Source organism: Juglans microcarpa x Juglans regia, chromosome 3D (assembly GCF_004785595.1).
Source record: "Juglans microcarpa x Juglans regia isolate MS1-56 chromosome 3D, Jm3101_v1.0, whole genome shotgun sequence".
Lineage (NCBI taxonomy): Eukaryota > Viridiplantae > Streptophyta > Magnoliopsida > Fagales > Juglandaceae > Juglans > Juglans microcarpa x Juglans regia.
The window spans coordinates 3139673-3163716 of NC_054598.1; the positions used below are offsets into that span (position 1 = coordinate 3139673).

A 24044-nucleotide genomic window follows, 5' to 3' on the forward strand; every position below is an offset into this window, starting at 1 on the left:
CACACACACACACACACACTTTCACATACGTCTGATCATATGAACAGATTGGATTTATGCATAATCTTTGTCATAAATTATGATTCTTGTGGATGATCCTGATCCACCTACAGCCTGCAGGCATGTCTGAAATTAATTTGCTAATTCTCATTAGGTCTTCCAGATAGAAGTTTCCGCATGCCGAGCACATGATACGTACTGGTAATAGATAAGCCTCCATACAACACATAATAATACCATTTTAATTAATTAATTTGATAGCTTCCAATGTATATATTGCCTAGTACTGCATCCAAAAACAAAATTAAGGCTTAATTATTGCATTACAAAGGTCGGCTGCCTTTTTTTCCTTGATTTTCTTCTTTTTCTTCTTCTTTTTTTGTAACACTAAAGGTGTGAATCCATTGAATTACAAGCTCATGCACCATTTGTAAACTTTTCTCCTAGCTAGGGAAATAATATCCGGTTTGCTAGATGCATTTTCGCTATCATTTCAAAATAATAATAATAAAAAAAAAAACTACAAAATTAATTTTCCACATTATTATTTGACTTTAAATTAATAATAGAGAAATGTTTTAGCTATAACCACAAAAATAAACTCGCAAACTGATGTGTCTTGATGTGATACGTTAAATTATATAGCTACTTTTATTATAAAGTAGATATAACGTGTGCCACATGATCAACCACGTCAATTTTTCTATTTTGATCTTTAATCTTGACATTTTTCTCTTCGTTTCACGGATCGATAAAGGAATTTGGTGATATATTTCATTATGAATAATCTTCCCTAACTCATAGCTTATAATTTGACAAACTAATTACATGACAATAATATTCGATTGATCATTATGTTGACAGAAGATATTTAGCTTGCACAAAATCAAGAATTACCTTAATTTTAGGAATCAATCAAATTAGTCTACTTACCTTATGTATAACTTTTTATACTTAGGCTCTTGCACATCTATTTACTTGTAAAAAGTTGAATACAAAGACATCAAATTTTGAGCAAACACGTCTCCCTCTTGTGTTCTAACATAGTATCAGCCTAATATCGATCCTCTTACACGCTGCCCATGGCCACCTCGTCCAACCCCTCTCTTCCCTCCCCTTATCTCCTTCACCATTCAGATTCACTAAGTTTAATCCTTGTCAATGATCTTCTTACCAGCGACAACTACCCAAAACGGCAAAAAGCCATGACAAGAGCTCTCAATGCTAAAAACAAACTTAGTTTTGTTGATGGCACCCTCAAGCCCCTTGATTCTACCACACTCGAATACACAAAATAGAACCAAATGAAAGACATGGTTCTTACCTGGATTCTCAACTCCATCAGTCCTTCCCTTGCCAATTCCCTCAAGTATCATACCAACCCCCGTGATGTTTGGGTCGATCTCTCATCTTGTTACTATCATGGCAATAATGCCCGTATCTACCAACTCAAACGTGCCTTTTCCTCCCTACAACAAACCACACATTCAGTTCATGATTATTACAACCAAATCAAACAGATTTGGGATGAACTTGGACATCTATAAAATAGCACTAACCTCAAAGCTTTACAACAACAAGCTGATGAGCACGTGTTCTAGTTCCTACTCGGCCTCAATGATTCCTTCGCCCTGCCTCACACCCAAATCTTGGCCATGGATCCCCTTTCACTCATAAGCAAAGTTTTCTTTATTTTGTTTTAGGAAGAACAACAAAGGCTACTCAACATATGGTCCTCTTCCTCGGAAACACTGGCCATAGTTGTCTGCAATGGTGGGCGTCCGAAACTACCTTTCAAGTGCACAACTTGCGGGAATGAGGGCCATACCCAAACAGATGCTGGACTGTGGTGGGTTACCCACCTGGCCGTGACTCTCGATCCAAGTCGTGAACCTCCATTCTCGGTCCACCTCCACCGAGTGAGAATCAAACCACCATCACTCCTTCGGATTCCAGTCCAGTCCCTAGGTTGTCATCGGAGTTGTACCAAAAACTCTTTCATCTGCTCAGTCTGTTGCCCCCTCAAATTGCTTCTTCTTCAAATTTTGTTGGTAATCTCTTCTCCCTTTAATCTCATTTCTCCTTCAATTGGCGCCTCTATCGGGTGGTAGACAGTGGCACGACCCACCACATTTGTCACCACAGAGAAGCCTTCACCGATTTGCAAACCCTAGCCTCCCCCCTCACCGTGTTTGACTACCCACGGGCCAAGATGTCCCAACCGAAGGGCTGGGTACTTCTGTTCTTGCCCCTATTATAATTTTAACCAATGTTTATTTTATTCCTTTTTTCTCATTTAATTTGTTATCAGTTTCTCAAATTATCCTTCACAACTCTTGTGTTATTACTTTTTCTACTAATACTTGTTTATTTTAGGACCCACAATCGATGAAGCATATTAGAGCGGGTGATTTATGCGATGGGCTCTACGTGTACCGTCCTGACCCCTCTGTGGTTTTTGCTGCTCAATCTACTACTAATAAGACCTTATGGCATCAACGTTTAAGTCACCCTTCTAGTTTTATCATTCCCAATATTTTTTTTTCTCATTGTATTCTTTCTAATTGTGATGTTTGTGCTTGCTCTAAGCACACAAGACTACATTTTTCCAATCATGTTAATGAAAGTGTTTCTCGCTTTAATCGCATTTTTTGTGATATTTGGGGTGGATATCATACTTCTTCTTTATGTGGGGCTCATTATTTTCTCACAATTGTTGATGATTTTTCTTGCACAACTTAGATATACCTTATGCGTTTTAAATCTGAAACTTATACTCATTTAAAGCATTTTTTTGCTCTTGTCGAAAATCAGTTTAACACCACTGTTAAAATCATTACAACTGATAATGGACAAAAATTTATTTCTCATCAATTTTAAACATACCTACGTAATCATGGCATCATTTATGAACGTATCTGTATTGAAACTCCGCAACAAAATGGTGTTGCGGAGCGTAAACGCCGACACCTTCTAAATGTTGCCCGTAATCTTCGTTTCCAAGCACACTTACCCCTCTCTTTTTGGGGTGATTGTGTTCTCACTGCAGCATATCTCATCAATCGCACTCTCAGTTGCATTCTCCAAAATAAATCACCTTTTGAAATTCTTTTTGATAAAACACCCAACTACGATCATGACAAATTTTCTCCTCGTGTTACTAAATGTGTCTTTCTTGATTACCCCAATACTCATAAAACATACAAACTCTACAATCTTGACACACAGTCCATTTTCTATTCTCGTGACGTCACCTTCTAAGAACAACAATTTCCTTTTTAGGATCTCCCAAACACTTCCTCTTCCCCTTCTCTCATCATTTCTCTTCTCGTTCATGTACCTATTGTCTCTACTTCTCCACTCCATGACTCTCCTGATTCTCCTCCCACCTTTCCCTTACCTACTTCTCCACCGTCTGACTCTCCCGTTCCTCGTCCTTTCTGCCCCATTATTCGACCTGTCTATCTCAACGACTACATATACCCCACCTTACACACAGAGCCCACGACATTTTTACCTGCTACACCGACTTCAGGTAATGCTCATCCTTTATCTGTTTTCCTCTCACATTCTCATTTTTCTTCCTCACATATTATTTATTTAACTGCTCTTACCTCCTGTATTGATCCTTCCTGCTATTCTGATGCCATTCGCCACTTCCATTGGCACGAGGCCATGTCTGCTAAGATTCGTGCCCTAGAGGATAATTCCACATGAACTCTTGAACCTCTTACCCCTGGTTAGAAACCCATTGAATGTAAATGGGTTTTCAAAACCAAACTAAAGGTCGATGGATCTATCAAAATGTATAAAGCTCAGCTAGTTGTCGAAAGGTATAAAGCTCAGCTAGTTGCCAAGGGTTACACTTAGGTTGAAAGCATTGACTATCATGAGACCTTTGCTCCGATTGCCAAAATAACACCTATTCGCTGTTTATTAGCAGTCGCTGCTACAAAAAATTAGATTATTCATCAACTCGACGTCAACAATATTTTTTTGCATGACGATCTTGATGAAAAAGTCTACATGATCCCACCACCCAGATATTACACTAAGGGGGAGACCCGTGTCTTTTAGGTCAGAAAATCCCTATATGGCCTCAAGTAAGCCTCCCGCAACTAGTTTTTTAAACTAACTACTGTGATTCTTAATGCAAGTTTTCATCAATCTCAAGCAGATCCTTCTTTATTCACTCTTGTTACCCACAGCAGTATCACTCTTGTTCTTGTTTATGTTGATGACATCTTGGTTGCTGGCAATGAAATTTCTCATATTGAAGTTTTTAAGCGAATTCTCTCTACTCATTTTAAAACAAAAGATCTTGGCTCTTTGAAATATTTTCTTGGACTCGAAGTTGCTCGCTCTCACAAAGGCATATTTCTCAATCAATGCAAATATGCTATTGACATCTAAAGAAACAGACTCATGGCAAATATGCTCTCACAAAGGCATCTTTCTCAATCAGTTAGGCATCAGTCTGATCTCATGGCGTATCAAGAAATAGACTACCACTGCTCGATCTTCTGCTGAAGCCGAATGTCGAGCTATGGCCGTTACCACCTGCGAACTCACATGGTTGAAGCAACTTCTCAATGATCTTAGCATCTCTCATCCTGAGCCTTTCACACTTCATTGCGACAATCAATATGCACTCTACATTGCACACAATCATGTGTTTTATGAACGTATCAAACACATTGAGATTGATTGCCACATTATTCGCGATAAAAATCGATGGGCCTCCTCAAAACTATTCATACTTCTTCAAATGAGCAAGTCGCCGATATCTTCACCAAAGTTTTAGGACAAGAACTTTTTCATCATTTCTCTCGCAAGACAAGGTGGGCATTGTGGATTTCCATGCTCCAACTTGAAGGAGAGTATTGACAGAAGAGATTTAGCTTGCACAAAATCAGGAATTACCTTAATTTTATGAGTCAATCAAATTAGTTTACTTACCTTATGTATAACTTTTTATACCAAGGCTCTTGTACATCTATTTGTTTGTGAAAAATTGAATACAAAGGCATCAATTTTGAGCAAACACGTCTCCCTCTTGTTTTCTAACACGTTATGAGTACTTAGGATAAATGATCATAATTAGTGAGTTTTGTTTATATAGATATATATAAGTAATTATATATACAAGGACCATTGATCTATAGTAGTTATAGGATTCATTTTTCCATTACTAGGTCAAATATAACGGGCATGTGTTGTTGATTCTGAAAGCCTTTCTATCGGTTTCAGACACGATATTGTAGCTGGTCGAGTACCGGTCCCTCCAATTACCGACGTTTTTTTTTGACTTGCTGATCAGTCAGTAGTCATTGACGTTCCAGAAACGAATCCTACTTGCTAGTTTTGATCAATATCAGGGGAGTAGTAGTCCAACTTACTTAATTTTGATGGTGGCCTTCGTGCTCAAGGACGACCAGCCATATATATAGGTACCACTGAAGGTGCGATCAAAGCATAAAATTCAAAGTCCCGGTCGATGCGAATCATCATATATATATATATAGTGTGGGCTACGTGCCTTTTGCAACGTCTTCATTTTGCTCCACTAGTTCTTCATGAGACACTGATGATCTTGTCGTTATTCCATAGATTTTTTAAGACATATATTACTGGAGCTGATCATAAACACATCACTATATATTGAATAAAAAATCTCTTGCATCGATCTGCATTATTCTACTTACCCAAATTACCTAATTATAAATGGATGATAAAGATGAAAACATACATCTTTTTTTGAGAATTTCCAACCACTTTGTTGAAAAGTAAAAAAAATAAAATATATATATATATATAAGTACTAGAATCGTCTTAATATATATATATACAATTACAATTAGTTTTTTTATTTTTTAAAAATGTTTAAAGATTTTTAAAAAATATTTTAAAAAAAGGCAAAAAAAAAATGCAATTTACATCAAGTGGACAATTTTGGATGGCATGGTAGCTCTACCCAATCATGAATTCCAGAAGCTATTATTTTTTGTCAAGACAAATTAAGAGTATATATCACGCGGGAGGGATAGTCTGTACACCAAAAAAAGGTCAAGAAAATGGACCACCGTATTTTCAACTTCTTCCCCTATTTCGGCCCATGCATCAAACCTTTTGACCATGGATGGGAAAATGGGTTCAAGCTAGCCTAGCCAGAGGATAGAGATAGACAATGATCATGAAGAGGGACCCTCCAATTCTGGCCAAGAGATGCAGGGACGGTTCCCAATTTGATTGGGAACCGCAAATGCCCCCAAATATATACGCACCAATCTCTTTCCTTTGATTTCCTTTTTTTTTTTTTTTTTTTTCCCCCGAAGATACTTTGATTTCCTTGTTTTGCTTGTTTGTTTTCCTTTCTATCACCCATGATTGTCAAAGCGCCTATATTCTTGTCGGGGTCGACTCTAGACACTTGGAATCTTTGAAAGAAATCATTCGGGTACTGTTGATTGTTGATATCCTTAAGTCTCTGTCTTGCCAGTCTACACACACATTGATCTGAGGCACCAAGATGGCGATTCTCTGACCTCTGAGAGTACAGATTCTAGAAAAAGAACTTATAGAAAGAAAGAAAAATGTAGTTAAAATGATGAGAATTCGTGTGTTAAGTAGGCAGACGATAGATTTGATTCATTACTATTCTTGTAAAGCACAAGTTGAGTTTTGAAGAATCCATGCTTGTGATTGGGTCTATTAAAGTAAAAGCAAGCAATAATGAATAAGCAAGAGAAGCACCCTTTTCCAATAAAACAAGCAAGACAATGTTATCTGCATAAGAGGGGCGAAGACGTTGTGATCAGAGGGAGAAAGAACTTTTTTATATTTCAAAAAGAGAGAGAGAGAGAGAGAGAGAGAGAGAGAGAAAAGCTACAAGACTAGAGTGAAACCAAAAAAAGAGAAAAAAAAAAAACTCCATTGCAAGGAGCTCAAGTGCTCCATCTTGTAATCTCATCCATGTTTACATAGGATGATTTGCCCTGGTCGGACTTTTTGCAGCTAGGCGTAATCCTTAATGTCGAACCATGGCAATGTTGTCTCCTTTATTTCTTTTAATTTTTTATCATTGATGTGATGAAAGTTTTGTTCTTCCGTTATCTCCAAGCCATCTGGCCGCCATTGACCGTCAAGTCCAAAACTCGATATCAACAGTAGAAAAGATTTCCCGTAGAAAATGTTTTATGCCAAAACAAGTACAGCCCAAAAGAAATAATCACTTTCAATGAATTCACTTTAGTCTTCCCTTTCATCAACAACAGTCAATTCAACTCGTATATATGAAGTAATTGCTCATTAATAATCCGTGTAAAAAACAAAAGTATTCAGTATCTAAAAGAGTACAGATGTTCAACGTTCCTGTGAATTTACATAGAACATAGGTAACACAAACAATGCTCGGAAGAGCATTACGATTTACCCGTGTGTAGAATGTGAATCTTTTCCACCAAGTGTTTGAATAATAGCTTCCAAGAGTTTAATGTCCTTATCACGCTTTGAGATTTCATCCTGCCTTGCACGCAACTCTTCCATGTGTAGCTCAAATACCTCTGCAGCCAACAATAATGTGCTACGTGAAATTTTATTTTGGGGGTAATTGCACTGATAAACTCCAGAAATGAACCATAATTTAAACACATTTTTGAAATTTCAATAGTATCAATTTGCACCCCGACTTTTAAACCATATATATATATATATATATATATATGTATGCATGTTTCTGTCGATTGAAGCATTTACATTTTCTAACCTAAGCAATTGTATTTGAAACATAATTAGAAAAATTTCCAACCAACCATTTGCAGACTATCAATTTCTGATACATTGCCAAAGTGTTGTAGCCCAAAGGGTTTGGTAAACTTTGGTTAACTGAGAAGGGGCAGGACGGACACAGTATTTTTGTCTTGGTGAATTTCAGGGAAGAAAGGCTACCCAGACCTGGATTTACGGAGGATATCGAGAGGGAACTCATTTAGGCAGGGCATGGAGGGGAAAGGAGATGCTCACTCCGTGCCATCCTTTGCCATCCACCAATTGCCATTTGGCTCATTACAATGAGAACTTAGATGGAGTAGCTTGCTACTCCAGGCTGTACTTACCTCATTCATCCTTAATCAATTGACAGATTCGAAAACAAAAGAGCACTAATCATTTTCCTCCATGTATGGAGCAACAGTTGAGGGGCTATCATGTTATAACCCAGCCAGTTATCTCAGGATTAGGATGTGAAAATTATTGAATGCAATTACTACAAGACAGTTTGTGTATCAGCATGCCTCAATCTTTTATCAAGGAACTTGGATGTTAATATAAGAAAAAATGGTTCACAGTTTGAAGAGAGCCTTTTTAAATGCATGCGCATGAGGTGGAGGGAGGGGGTGGGTAAGTAATTCCCAGTTTATTGTTCTTGTTAATCTATTATAAGGAGAGAATGGGATGACTTGGATACAACATACTTGTGGTGTTCTCAAGCTCTTTTGTAACCTCTTGTGCATGTAATTCAGCAGCTTTCTGAGCTGCTTCAGCCTGACGTTTCTCAGAACGAGCATGAGCAGCAGCTGTAATGGCCGCATCAAGTTCTCTTTCCAAAGTCTCTACCCTTTGTTCAAGAACCTAGAGAGACAGTGTAGACTGCAATATGTAAGATTCCTGAAACTGCGATATGTAAGTTTCATGAAACTGCATAAGTACTTCTTGCAGCTATTTGTGGAAGACAAACATGTGTATGCTACCAATGCATAGTAATAAATAACATGCAACAAAATACTATGAAGCCAGTAAATTGAAGACCACTTACCAATGATTTAAAAACAATCTTATTTTAGTTATTCTGCAAAAAAATCGAGTTCACCCGGAAAGAGGAAAAATATAAGGAAGATCCAATAAAAATTGCTTGTAAATCCTATTGTTGAGAGTTATTGGGGCCATTAGATCCTTCTAACCATTTTGAATCATTAGGGTCATGGTAACACACTAGTTGATAGAAGAAGACATTCAGGTTCAAGGGTCTCTAGCTTTCAACTCCAAGATTTGGAGGTCAAGAGGCTGATCTTGAGAGGAAAAGAGGGATTTTGAGAAAAATGGTCATTGAGAGAGTAACTGGGATCAGTCCCACCAAAATAAGCCAAAGATTCACTCAAATACCAATCCAGATCATCCCAAAACCGAAACAGAACTACATCCAACCAAAACGTTTTTATCTTAATAAATTCATACATTTGCTATATTACCGATGCATTTTCTTCAGTTGCTGTCGCTAAGTGACAGATTATTTGGGCTGGGTTTATTTTAAGTTTTGATACGTCCAAAGAAGTGATTGGATAATCTTATAAACCTAATGGCGTATAAATGAATTGATTTGGGTGTATGAATATAGCGAATTAACAACGACACATACAAAGTTTAGTGCGTGGACTTGATTAAACCAAATACATGCGGATGTCGTCGAATCTCGATTACGAAATCTGACGCGTCATGGACCAAGTATTATCAAACAATCTATAACTACTCAATTCATCTGCATCATCCATAACTCGTACATCAATCAAAACCTGGGACTCATATCCATGAAAGCCATGGAAAACAACTTGAGAAAGAAAGAACGAAACAAAAACACAGTTTGTAAAACCAACGAAGTCAATAATCACTATCAACATGAACATGGATTCGCCTTTCTTCCGCAAATACAGCTCAAATCAAACAGAATCACGCAATTTCATTCGAAAAGGAAAGAAATCCGGATAATAAAGAAAGGGATGAATTGGATCGCAAAATCAAAGTCCAAACAAGGAGTGACCAACCTTGATGGTACGGGCTTGTTCGGAGCTGAGAGACGCTTTGGCAAAGGTCTCTTCGTCGACAAAGACGGATTTCTTGAGGAGTAATTTCTGAAGTGACTCCAGATTCGAAGCCATCTCCGTCAGATTGGTTATGGCTCCCGTCCATCTCTCGCTTCCTTTGCTCTTCTCCTCCGTTGCCATGTTCCTCAGATCCCTTGGAAAAAAGCCATAGCAGCAAGCTTTATTGGGCTTTACAAGTTTCTATTGGGCTACGCTCGGCTATCGTGGGCCATAGAGATTCACATTCCATAATAAATAAGAGAGGATATAGGCCGTATTGATTTTTCATAGGTATAGCTTATAACGGGCCTAAACAACGAACGGAATGTTAATAAAAATATTTAAATATATTTTTTTATCATGCTATATACAGTTTTAAAGTGTACATAACTTTTTTTAAAAAAAAATAAAAATAAATTTTATCATTAATTTTTTTTACGTGCGTCTCGAGTTTATCCAATTTTTTTAAGAAAATTGTTACATATATAAAGAGATTACATAAAAATAAACTTACAAATTGATGTAATTTCATATGATTCGTTAGATTTATTTTTTAATAAAAATAATTTTACAATCTGACGTACCACATCAAATTATATTAATGTATGAGTTTACTTTTAAATAATTACTTTTTCTAAAGTATTTCTCTTTTTTTAAAAGAATTCTGCCAGGCCAAAAAATAATTATTATTTATTTAAAAAAATTATCCACCGTTAAGAGTGGGTAGAAAGGCTAGGCAAGTCTTTAAAATATATTTCTGAATCATTTTGTGGGAGAGACGATATTACAGCCAAGCCATGAGAAAGAAGGCAGCAACGGAGTTGAAACTTCAAATATAGATGTAGGAACTGAAGGGTGCTTTACGAGCAAGCTACTTTAAGAATTGATCCCTCGTTGCTTTTACGTGGGTGCTGTGCAGCTAAACAGATTAACTTCATTCCAAATATGTCCTTTTCGACCAGCCGTTTGTGCTACAATTATCATGGCGTCTGGCCAAAAAGAAGGACGTTCCACGTCTGATCTTCGTTCTTTTTCCAACCTTTTACCCATTCCTCTTTCCAACTTTACCCTCTGCACTATGCTCTGTTACATTTCTTTCTTCTTCTTCTTTTCTTCGTTTAAGCATATGAGATTTTATGAGCATATAAATAAAGCGTTAGTTTACGTACAATCTTTAAATGAGAATTGTTCATATAAAATTATATAGTTATATTTTAAAAAAAATTTAAAATTATAATAATATCTTTTTTTTTTTATTATCATTCACTAATAAGACTGTACAGACAATTCTCTACTCAAAACTACAAATACAATTTCTCATAAATAATATATATTTCACTACTAATAAAGTCAAATGTCTACTCTTGGGCGGTGGGATGTATTATTATTTTAAGAGTTATTTTTTTATTTTTAGTACATCATTTAATTTATAAAATCTAAAATTTAAAATTTTATGTTATAAATTAAATTATAATAACAGTATAATTTTTTATATTATATATATAAAGAAAAAAGGTTTCGGCGAGCGAGTCAAACGAGTCTACGACGAGAATGTTGCGATTCGTTCCGATTTTTTCGATTCATAAGGTACAAGGATGTACACGTGTCAGACATTCATTAGAAGCAGATATGCAGGCATGGACCCATTATGCGAATCAACATGAGGGCCCAAGAGGTTCCTCGCTTTCCGGCTAAGTTTAGCCTACAATCACTATTTGTATGGGTTATTGTGTGCGTACGTGTACGTAATTTTGTTCGCAACTTCGTCGATTCGTTTGTTATGCCTGACAGAATGAATAGGATCCTTCTTTTCAACTTTTGTTGACGTTACTTGCCCCTTGGAACTGATTAAAATGCCCAACATATCCCTATCTTGGGGACCAAGCAAATACGGATCAACGAGCAGCCACCTTGCATCAAGGTTGGCAGTGTCTCTGGTGGCCACGTCACTGCTCTTTTTGACCGCTTTTTTTTTTTTTTTTTTTTTTTTTTTTTTTTTTTTTTTTGTGTCGTATTTTTTTATTTACAGGAAAGGAAAATTGGGTATATATATTTCTTACGGGAGAAGGGCGTGAACGTCGAAATCAGATATGGGAATTATGTCAAAATTAATCATAAATACCGTGAGTTTGTGTGCGACTCCAAAACCATATCCATTGGGCTGGTTTATCCTTCAATTTCAAATTTATAATCTTTTTATGTAATTGTTATCAAATTATTACATTTTTTTTAACTTTTCAATAAAAAATAATTTAAAATTTTCAAATCTCAAAATAAAAATTATATTTTAACAATATTTTAATTTTATTAATTTTTTTCTCTTGTTTCTTAAAATCTCATAAAATATTTAACTCAAACTACTATTTACATTTTTTTTTTCTTTTTACCTCAATCAGGATTTAAACGAGAGCCTAAATTAATATATTGGTGTAAAAGATGGAACTTTGAGAAAGATAATTTAAAAAGGGGAAAAGCAAGAAATGGTAAAGAATGCATGGAAAATGGACAATTTGTAGGCATATTTTTATTAATAATATATTAATTTAGACTGTTAAAAGTATCTTTAATTATTATATTTAAATAGATTACTAATTCTTTATTTGAGTGTATCAAAACTTAATACATAAGTTGTGCTGTTAGAAAGTATTGGTGGTCTACTCTCAAAATAAGATGTTCTCCTTAATGGCTAAGCATTTTTCGTTTTTACGAGTCATAATTAAATCTCTACTATGTATATACATGTATATACTTTGTGTGTGTATGTATATATGTGTGTGTTTGTGTAGGGGGTAGAGACAACATACTTTTGCATCATTTGTTCGAAAGAGAAGTGCTTCAGTAATAGATGAGTTTTACAAAATCAAATTTATAAATTGACGTGATTTTATATAATCTGTTAAGTTTATTTTATAATAAAAATAATTTTATAATCTAGCATATCAGATTAAGTCGCGTTAATTTGTGAGTTTATTTTTATAAAAAATTTTGTAGTTAAAGTATTTTTCGAGAAAAATATATTGGTAAGAAATTTAATATCTTTTTAGTAATGCTAGATATACTTTTAGATTATGTAAGTTCTGCGCACTCTATTTTTTAGTCGTAAAAAATTAATTTTTTTATATGGGTCTCATACTTATCAATTTTTTTAAAAAAAAAAATGTAAGACTTGCGCATTTTATAATTGTAAATATTATTTTTTATATTTTTTTATATCTGAAATTTATTTTTTAAGAAGAATCGTTTGAAGTCTATGGAGCTGTATTTGATACTCCAATGATAAAAAAAAACATACGAAACTTACCAAGGAAAAAATTATTTTTATTATTTAAAAACTTACCAAGGAAAGGTACTGGCAAGGAGGTAACAGCAGGAAGAATAGCTCAAGGGTCTGGTAATTTCGTCATAAAGAAATTCAAAAACTTATTGAGATATATTCGAAATCCGTTATTTGAGGAGAGAAATTGGGATGGGTTGTTGAGAGATGGATACGAATAACAGTAAAATCAAAGCAAATAAAAACAAAATCTTCCGAATTTAATTCTCATTAATTATAGTTTATTTTAGCAATAAACACTTTCTCCACGCGCCGCCCCCGTAGATATAGTATATCTGCAGAGACATCGAGTCAAGCACTGAAGCTCGGAGTGACAGATGTTCAATGCGAGGTGGTGTGGGTCCCACACTCGCTTTCGAGCGTGCTCTACACGCATCGTAAAGGAGTGTCAATCAGGAGTCATAATTTTCAGATTATAAAAATTGTGGCAAAAAAGTATGAAAGTTAAATGCTTTTAAAATAGTGTGTTGAGACTCAAACAGTAGAGTGTCTGTGCCGATACGTGTGTTTGCGTCGCTTTGCTCTCTGTGCGTTATAATATTATATATATATAAACATCGTGTGTGTGTATATATTTCTATTTCTATTGGGGGCCATATAGCGCCTCTTGCTCTTCAGCTTTAATGGCGTGAGAGACCGTACCGGGTGGGGGTGTATGTGTGTGTATCTACGGTCCCTCAGTAAACCGTATGTAAAATCCTTCAATCTTTGCATGCTTCACCAACTCCTCTCAAAGAAAACCCAGGACCCAAATGAGATGATTTTTATCGGAATGAAATGCGATCGAAATGTTTCTCACAACATCACAAACAAAAACCACATTCATTTCGATTTCTGAGCAAAACCCAGATGATAGAAATTGGTAATCTCTTCTGGGTATTTGGTATTTAGCGTTTGTGAATCACTGTCTGGTGTGGGTTTTCTGATTCCGGGGATTGAAGGGTTTGATTGGTTTGTGGTCTCGTTCTCTGCTGCGTGTGTTTCTATTTTTGTTGTTGTCGCTTCTTGTTGTTTGTTTGCTTGTTTGATGTTTGAAAGAGTTGAGATTGGAGAAAACATGAAGAATGATGAAGAGCTCGAAACGTTGTTGGGCGAGATCCCTTATGCAACATCACGCAATATCCATCATAATCATCATCTGCATCAACAACGCAACGATACTCATCGTGTCGGCCTTGGTCATGGGCCTTTGGTAAGTCAGAAAACTCAGGGCATGTATGGTATGTGTTATGATGACCCTTCATGGCATTATAAGCACACATGTGCATCATCTCCTGTTAGTGGGCTGTCTTTGCATTCAGATGGCTCTTCCTCAACCTTATGCTCTGGCGGGAATTCTTTCTCTGACAATGGATCACCTACCCCACCTCCATTAGAAGAGCCTAAACCCCATACGCCTTTCCACTACTCAGATGGATTATGCTTGGATTACAAAATCCCCGATTCATCTGTTAGGATGAAGACCGACGAGAGTTTGATTGATGAACTGAGTCTGTGTAGAAATTTTAGTGAAGTGTATATTGGCAACGGAAAAGAGCATTTTTTAAATTCGAGAGATTTCTTGATAGACCGGGATAGGCATCTCTATCGTGATTGTTCTTTCAGTGGGAGTAACCAAATTAACACCGATGAATATGGGGACTATAGCAATGTCGGGAGAGGATTTTCTAATTATATGGGCCTTCAATCCCCTGTTCCATTAAGTTCTACAAGTTCTGATGGTCAGAGGCGCTCGACATTGTCCGGATTGCAGCAAGAATATGAAAGGGCTAATTCATTGGGGTCAAGATTGTCCCCCAGACAGCCCGATAATTTTTTACCTCAGTTCAATTACTGCAATAGCTCGATGAAATATCCGAGGCAGAAAACAAAGGAGCAGACAGGAGAGTATTACCTGAGAGGGAGTCCGGTATCGAATCTTACCACTTCTTTGAGTGGACTGCCAATGGTTGAGTCTCTATTATATGCAAGACAAGATGGGATGAATTTAAATGAAGAAAGAGGTATATTAACTCTGGCCAATTCTCCTGCATTGACTAACCCGAGGCCTCCTCATCTGAGTGTTGAAAACATGCTACCCTTTGGCCTGCCACTATCTAGTGGAAGGACAATGATTTCTCCAAACCTGAGCATCCCACAAGCTGGTCTCGAGTCTGTTACTGGCGAGGAGAGCTTCATTTTTCAAGGTGAGGCTTTAAATCATGCAGGCAGCAAGGGATTTGATCGTTCAAGGGGTAAGAGCAAGGGAACCTTGCATGAAATTGGTTCGAGCAAGCATGTAGAAAGGTCACATCTAGATGGTCGGCATCAAAGTGCAGGAATTTGTGATAATGCTCGGAGTACTAGGATATGTTGCCCATTTTCTCTACCTCCTAGTTATAACTCCTTGGCTGACGCTCAAGGCTTCATCTATTTGCTAGCAAAGGATCAGCATGGTTGTCGATTTTTGCAAAGGATATTTGATGGGAGTACTCCAAAAGAAGTGCAAATTGTATTTAATGAGATCATCGACCATGTAGCTGAACTTATGATGAATCCCTTTGGGAATTACCTTATGCAGAAGTTTTTGGATGTGTGTAATGAGGAACAGAGAAAGCAGATCCTGCTCAAGGTAACTGAAGAACCAGGGCAGCTTGTCAGAATCTCTTTAGACCCCCATGGGTAAGTCATGAGCATAATGTATCTTCATATGACCTTTTCTTATATCTATGACCTTTTCTTATATCTATTTTAACACTTTTTTCTATCAGAACTCGTGTGGTACAGAAGGTTATTGAGACTCTCAAAACCAGGCATGAGATCGCACTCGTGATATCAGCCCTTGAACCAGGGTTTCTTGCTCTTGTCAAAGACCTCAACGGAAATCATGTGGTCCAGCGTTGCTTACAATGCCTTGGCATTGAGCATAACAAGGTGAAGCGATTAATCTTCTTAAATTGCCAGGATTTGCTTGGTAAAGACATGCATCATATCAACATGGTTTCATATCACCATGGTTGACATGAATTTAGAATATGCTTTAGTAAGCCTGATCTGTGCACAACTGTAATAAATTTGTTAGCAAACCATTGGATTGGTATTTTATCACTTATCTTAATGCACATCTTTAAACCGATAATCATGCGTCCCTTAAAGTCTGATATACTCTCTCTCTATAAGTTATGAAGCTCCAATTTTGTAATATCAAATTTGTTAGAAAATACATATGGCAGTTATTTACAATTTTCTTGTGACTGTTTTGTGATGATAACTGTTCTTTTAAATTAGAATCACATGGAAGAATTCACTTTTTATTTTACCTTGCAAATGTGAATGCAGAATGAAGTTGTGTTTTCATCTTATGCAAAATTAATTTCCAGAATGGAAAACAATCCATGTCATGGTTAGTTATTGATGAGAAAACAAATGTTTAACCAAAGACAGTTGACTAGCTACTCCTCTACTCTCAATACATTTACTTATGAGATGTTTAAATCATGAGATTTTGGCAAGTGCGGCAAAATATTCCAAATGAGAATATATGTACTCATCTGGTTTATGATAGTCCACTGCATTGTCATCTTATGTATGCTTTTAGTTTGACATGGCTTGGCAGAAAAGAGAGAACTAAGTCAACTGATATTGAGTGTGAATTTATTTATTAATTGTTTGATAGTCTGTATCATATTTAACTTCACGCAGGAATGTTATAATCAGGCCTCATGTTTGAGGATAGATTGTCATTTACTGCTATTGAGGTCATTTTTTTGGTCATTAAATCTTACTGATTACTGTGTAAATTGCATGGTATCTTAGGTTGCAATATCTAGAAGAATCTGAGTTACGTTTTCATGATTTTGTTGGATCTTGCCTTCATCCTCTATGACATATTGCACTCAAAAATGTAAATCATGCTTTGCAAAGTAAAACCTGTCATAGTTCTGTATACTAAGAAGAGCTGAGATTGTATGAACACATCGAACCAGAAGTGATGTGTGTGTGTGTGTGTGTGTATAAACAAAGATTTTGTATTTTAAAAATACGAAATCAGTGGCCTGTTAGATGTTTCTACATGCCATCTTGTACATAGTTTGAGTACTTGGCAACAATAGGGGGAATAGGAGAATTAAATTTAGCCATTGAAACCAGGGAGGTCCTAGAGGGAACATCTGATATAGGATTATAGTTTCATCCAAATTCTCCTTATATATTGAATGCCCTTGCAGCCAGAAAGTCTTTTTCAATGATTATAGAAGGAATGTCGACAAGATGTAGCAAGAAAACAAGGATGCCCTTGTTCGATACAAGTTTCTGGCCAGAAGTTGGACTTGGTGCTTCCGTCTTTCTGATTGAAAACAGAAAAGGAAAGTTTAGCTACTATAGCTATCAATGGGATATAGTAATCAACCATATGATATATGTTGAAGGAGTATTGCCTTTTGGGGCCATATATGCCTAGTTTAAAGCAACACAATCCTTGCATGATGATTTTTTTTATAGAATATCTCTAGAAGCTTCTTTTACATATAGTTAGGGCATTCCTTTGTTCACCAGACTGACACCTGATTGTGCACATAGGAGTATAAACATAAGATGATAAAGAGCTTTATCAATGTGAAAATTAGTGGAATTGGCCCTTCTACCACAGATAAAATGCAACTTCCAGGAAAGAGTCGATGATAGTTCACCAGTCTCCCAATGTTTTTTGTTTTGGGTGCCATTAGAAACTGTAAATGCTTGTAATACTTGCTCCAAGATTGAGGAATCTATTCTGATCAAGTTGATGTGCTAATTTACTATGAACACATGGATCAGACGGCCGTAATTGTTCTGTGACTGAAAAAACGTTCTTATAGATGCGAATCAGATTTGGTTACTAGTGTTAGAATCACATTCTCTCCCTTCCCCTCACCTTGTGGCCAAAAGAAAATTAGAGTGTTAAGAGCCATAATTTTGTATGCAGTTTCTGCGTCTTATCATGCGAACTTTCTCTTCATATATAGTTTACACTTCCCTTTATATCTATATTTGGCAGTTTATATTTGTTGCTGCTGCAAAGTATTGTGTTGACCTTGGAACTCATCAACATGGATGCTGTGTTTTACAACGATGCATCAGTCATTCAACTGGGGAGCTTCAAGAAAACTTGGTTGCCGAAATATCTTCCAATGGACTTTTGCTTGCTCAAGATGCGTATGGGTAATCAACATGAAAAATGCAACTCTATTAGTAATTACTGATTATATTTTTAGCTAAAGGACATTAAGACACTTGCTTTGTTCAAGTGTCAATAAATCAAAAACTTCTTCTTTGAGTTATTCTTAGTACAGAAAACTTTTCCCATGCCAAACCATGTTTAGTTCATGATAATTCATGTAGCCAATGCCTCCTGCTAAGCTAATGATAAAGACTTAGCTTTCATATAATTACTGAAAATGTATAGTAGCTACATTCTTACAAGCCTCCAATCCAAACTCTATGTGTATGTTAATTGTGATCATCATCATCTTGTTGTTACATTGTAATGAAATGGCCTATCATAATGGAAATGCATTTGAAAAACATTTACTTATCCCTGTAATGTTCATTTATGTTCTTTGAAGTTTTGAACCTCTTTTTGTGGACATGCATGTAGGGGATCGTGCAGCTGTGAATGTTTATGAAAATTTGTTGTGTTTAATGTTTTTTATTACTTTCTTATGACTGTTATTTTTGTCATTTGGTTTCGTAGAGTGAATCCATGGAACATGTTGTCCAAACTCTTGAAATGTTTTAATGCTTTTGTTGTCTACCCTTTCTCCTTAGTACCATTTTGGTTTTCTTCTTCTTCTTTTTTTCAGAAATTATGTCGTTCAGTTTATCTTGGAGTTAAGAATCCCTTATGCCACTTCAAAGTTGTCCTCCCAATTTGAAGGGAACTATGTGAACCTCTCAACACAGAAGTTCAGCAGCCATGTGGTTGAGAAATGTCTTGATGTATTCAATGATGAAATCCGATCAAGAATCATTTATGAATTGCTCTCTGTTTCTCACTTCGAACAGCTGCTTCAACATCCACATGCGAACTACGTTGTTCAAACAGCTCTTCGCGTTTCTGAGGTATGAGGATCAAATTTGTATTTTCTTTTTTAGAAAAAAAAAAATAATGTAAATAACTCTGTTGAATTTTTACAAGAGACATGAATAGGTTGTCACAGGGCAAACCTGGTTTGGCCTCAGTTTTCTGGAAGGAAAGAAGAATAAAGTCCATTTATCTCATTAAAAGGGATAAAATATTGTTTGATAATGCCATGCCATCTAAATGTTTTATTAAATGAATTAGAGTTGTTCAGTATTTATTCATCAATTAGTCCTAGTTTTCTGTTTCGTGCATGTATATCAGAAGAAAAATGGTGCTTCTAGATGTCTTAGTCATATTACTAAGAATTAGATTATCTCGTCTTCAATAATGTACTGGTTTTTTCTTGTCAGGGTCCTGCACACAATTTACTGGTTGAAGAAATTGAGTCCCACAAAGCAATTTCACGCAACAGCCCGTATTCTAAGAAGATTTTCTCTCAGAAGCTTTTGAAGAAGTGATGTACATTCGCATTTTCTCCATTTGAATTAGTGTTGTTACAGTTATGCTACACCATCACTAGCATGTTAACTCTTCCACTACCATTCATATCTATCTGTAGAAAATTTAATCTGTAAAGTCTGATGCTGATAACCGGACAAAGAATTCGTCTTCAGGACTGCACAAAATGGCCTCCATGTGCTGACCTGAGTGGGGAAGATAAACCAATTTTGCTTCCAGTCTAATCCTGGACATCATGTATTTTTTTGTTGTGTTGTTGACCTATGTTTTGGATATTTTCGTTTCGTTCATTGTTGGACTTCCACTGTATTTTTGTACAGTATAAATCGTTTAGGATCCGGTTGCGGTTGCTGTTGCTGTACAAATTCGGATGCTTTTTCTGTCATTTTCTATTTGATTTTGTATATGCATGTTATGTCCTCTTGCACATGAAAATTCACTCATACTGAGTCTGTGAGCTGAAGTTATGCTGGTAATGAGAGGTAGCCATGAACAACAAATAGGAGTTGTGGGTCAGTTTAGCCAACTCTTGAACAGGGTGTTGGCTGCTAAATGTTAATGGCTGATACAGTATGTAGAGGGAGGCGCTGAAATGGTAGTTAGGGTAGTTGCTGTCTCATTGCTTGCTTCTGGCAATAGATACTACATCACCGATTCACCGGTGTCTCTGTCAAGCTCTATTAACATCGAACATTCTCCTAATTCCCATGGAATCTTCCAACAGTTTTTGGATTACATATTGACTCCCAAGAGTTGGATGTAGAATGCCTTTTCCTTTTACATTTACGCTTATATGACATCTTCATTTATATTTTTTTCTGCTTCTATTTCACTATTTAGATAAAATATTTTTATTAAATAAATATTATTTCTCATTTTAAATTCTACGTTTTATCTTTTTACCTAGTTTCAAAATCAAAGGATTTTTAATGACGTTTTGAGAATGAAAGAGTAATGCTATCTACCATTCTTTTTGGAGTTCTGCTTTGGAGTGGTACCAACAGTTGAGCGTAAATCAGCACCCAATAGGCAGTTGACATCTTAGCGTTGAAGGAAATAAGTCCATGAGGATGACTACATCCTATTGTTGCCCAAAATACCTTACAATTTGTTTCCATCCCATCACATGCATGCAACCCAGACCACAGCCCCGTTGTTATTCTCCACCAGTCGTCGCCACTAGGTAGCCACCCACAACCATTTCGCCGCCCTCCCTACGTACATGCCAACAACTCGACGCCGCAACCACCCACAACCCGACGCCACAACCACCCATAGCCTGATGCCACCGACAGCCACCACGCAGTCCGACGCGATACCACCGTCGACTTCCTTGACATTTTTTCATTGTTCTGGGTAAAAGATAAGTTATAAATTTGAAGTTTTTTTTTTTTTTTTTTAAAAAAAAAGACCTTTATTTATTAAAACCCTCACTTAAGGCGGAGGAAAACCATATATACAACAAATAATCAAAAGAAAAAGGTGCAACCCAACAAGGCTAACGTCTAATGTAAGGAATGCCTAATCTATCCGTACATAAAAGCCCCTTAAGCCTTCCCAGACCAATGTCTTCACCTGAAAGTTCCATATTTCCCCCCTCCCCCCCATGCTTAGCCAAAAAATCCGCTATCATATTTGCCTCTCTAAAAACATGCTTAAACTGAACATTAAGAGCACTAACAAGGTTTTTAGCCTCCTCCGACAAATCTCAAAGATACCAATAATTGCAACAACCTAAAACAAATCAACCCACAATAACGCTTGAATCCGACTCCATTACAAAATTTCTCAACCCGAGTTGATTGCACATTCGAAGTCCATCCAGAACCACGCAACATTCCGCAATAATATTTGTAGCTTGCCCATAACAATGTGCAAAACTCCCCAATACCTTCCCCCTATCATCTCGAACAACCCCCCCACCACCGGACAACCCGGGGTTACCACAAGAACCCCCATCAACATTTAGCTTCACCCCACCCGCCCTCAGCATTTTCCACGAAATCAATCTCGGTAACCGACACCCCAACTTCACCATCGGGCAATTCAGCTTACGCAGGATCAGTGCATCACGTGAATCCAATTTTTGGAACTTGGTCATCAACACTGTAGCCTTTACAATACACCCCTTAACCGCATGAACCACATTCTTCCAATCGAATCCCAACCCCTCCATACGAGCACCACACCTAGCTTTCCACAAACCCCAAGAGACAAAAATAGGAATGACACCATGTAAACAACGCACCTGAGAGTAATTTGAAGTTCTACACTGCCAAATATTCATTACATCTGCCCAAACTCGAGTCTCCGGTAAATGGATGCCAAATATTGCTGCAAAAAAATCCCACTCCTTCCTTAGTCCCTCCCCATCACAAAGAATATGATCCACCAACTCAACTTGGGGGGAGATACAACACTGACATTTTGAAGCTATAGGAATTCCTATTTTTTTTTTATTACCTCATCTACTGGGATAGCCAACCAACGGGCACGCCAACATAAAAAAGACATTTTCTTCGGAACATATTTTTGCCAAAGCCACTTCTTCCATGGGCACAAGATACCATGTTTTCTTACAATATTCCATGCTGACTTAGTTGTTAATTCCCCATCCATAGTATGCTTCCAAATCAGGATGTCATGGCCCTCACGAACCTGAACATGTGACATTAAAATACGATTAACCAACTCCTCATCCACTAGTTGTGCTAACCGATTGATATCCCACTCCGCACCATTAATGAGGTGCCGAACTTGCACATCCCTGTCACCAACCACTAGCTGCCGATCAACAATAGGTCCATCGCCCAACCAGTTATCACCCCAGAATCTCAAAGACCTCTCGCGAATTAGCCATCTAGAGTTATTTAGAACAACAGGAATGGCCTGAACCACCCCTTTCCAAAAGTGAGAACCTCTACCTCCCTCACCAGCATCAGAGATTGTCCCATGTCCCACATATTTTGAACAAAAAAATTCAGCCCATAATGATCCACCCTTCAGCAACTTCCAAACGAATCTCATAAATAATGATTTTTGCACCTCCAACAGGTCTCGAATACCAAGACCCCCCTCCTCAACTGGCAAATATATATTTCTCCAAGAAACCCACGGCCGCTTCCTAGCTTCCTCACTAGAGCCCCAAAGAAAATGAGAAAAAATCGATTTCAACTTCCCAAAAATATCTTTTGGCAGATTCATCACCGAAACAAGATGAATGGACATACTATTCAACACATGTTTGACAAGAATAATTTTTCCACCAAATGATAACAATTTGATTTTCCATCCTACTAATTATTTTTGCATCTTAGCCAACAGCGGTTCAAACAGATTCAAAGTCAAACGCCCAACATGAAGTGGCAATCCCAAATAAGAGCAAGGCCATGCCTCTTCACTGAACTCCGAAATGCTCTTCAAGACCACTTTTCGAGCTATAAATTTGAAGTTGGAACCTTCATGTATAAACAAATTATCGCCAATAACATAGTATTATTTCTAAACAGGAAAATAAAAGAACAATCGGTGAATATCAACCAAATCAAAGCACATTAACCAAAATTTCCCTTTTTTTTTTTTTTTTTTTTTTTGTTTGCTGGGGGTGGTGGTTATAGGCTCGTGATTTTGATCAAACTTTGAAAAAATGGGACTCTTCATAAAAATTTATGTTCTGCTCATGACAGATAGACAAAGATATGCTAGGAAGCAGAGATTTAGTGCTTCTTATCCATGCGTACATGCCTAAAATGAACGGGTTATGACATGGGGAAAATGAAACATAGCAACACAGCATATAAAACATAGCTATGGTGTGGGGAAAATGAACAAGCATTAACTCCCTGTGTACATGCCTAAAATCCAGATTTAAAGATCCTGAACTACCACTCAACTATATGTTTTTAGAAACCAAGTATAGAACAAAAAAATAAAGATAAAGAACGAGAAAAAAAATAAAATTGTTAAAACTTAGTCATAACAATGAACAAGTGAAATATCAGTGAACAAGTCATAAAAAAATTATAATTGATGTGAATGTCTCTTGTCTCCCTCTCACATCCAAAGGCAGGATTGATGTGAATGGCACACTCCAAAAGCATTATAATTGATGAAAATTTCGTCTGAAATATAAATCTCTCTACCATCAAAGTTTACATATTTTTTTGGAAAAATCTCTCAAAACACGTATGAGTTATGAATATTTGAGGAGATTTGATGAGGGTGCAAGAGAGAGACGAGGGTTGTCTGACTTGGGTAGCTACCCATTTGCTGAGAGAGAGAGAGAGAGAGAGAGAGA

At 36.8% G+C, this 24044-nt stretch overlaps 2 protein-coding genes across 2 annotated transcripts; one reads left to right on the forward strand and one right to left on the reverse strand.

The window, feature by feature from the left end:
* Positions 1-7289: 7289 nt before the first annotated feature.
* Positions 7290-10081, reverse strand: LOC121255510. The gene is made up of 3 exons (XM_041155873.1): positions 9816-10081; positions 8472-8628; positions 7290-7562 (listed from the first exon to the last, which is right to left on the reverse strand). The coding sequence occupies exons 1-3, from the start codon at positions 9993-9995 to the stop codon at positions 7429-7431; spliced, it is 471 nt and encodes a 156-aa protein (XP_041011807.1). The 5' UTR covers positions 9996-10081; the 3' UTR covers positions 7290-7428.
* Positions 10082-13691: 3610 nt separating this feature from the next.
* Positions 13692-20096, forward strand: LOC121255365 (pumilio homolog 2-like). The gene is made up of 5 exons (XM_041155643.1): positions 13692-15849; positions 15939-16101; positions 18203-18366; positions 19008-19266; positions 19639-20096. The coding sequence occupies exons 1-5, from the start codon at positions 14216-14218 to the stop codon at positions 19744-19746; spliced, it is 2328 nt and encodes a 775-aa protein (XP_041011577.1). The 5' UTR covers positions 13692-14215; the 3' UTR covers positions 19747-20096.
* The last annotated feature ends 3948 nt before the right edge of the window (positions 20097-24044 follow it).

Bases quoted from the DNA above. Each gene is read 5' to 3' on its own strand.
- LOC121255510 (XM_041155873.1), bottom strand. From the start codon at position 9,995: ATGGCAACGGAGGAGAAGAGCAAAGGAAGCGAGAGATGGACGGGAGCC. The intron at 8,629-9,815 runs GTTGGTCACTCC...CTGTCTCTCTAG, and splicing joins AACAAGCCCGTACCATCAAG to GTTCTTGAACAAAGGGTAGA. The intron at 7,563-8,471 runs GTATGTTGTATC...TGTTGGCTGCAG, and splicing joins AGAGCTTGAGAACACCACAA to AGGTATTTGAGCTACACATG.
- LOC121255365 (XM_041155643.1), top strand. From the start codon at position 14,216: ATGTTTGAAAGAGTTGAGATTGGAGAAAACATGAAGAATGATGAAGAG. The intron at 16,102-18,202 runs GTGAAGCGATTA...TATATTTGGCAG, and splicing joins TTGGCATTGAGCATAACAAG to TTTATATTTGTTGCTGCTGC. The intron at 18,367-19,007 runs GTAATCAACATG...TCTTTTTTTCAG, and splicing joins CTTGCTCAAGATGCGTATGG to AAATTATGTCGTTCAGTTTA.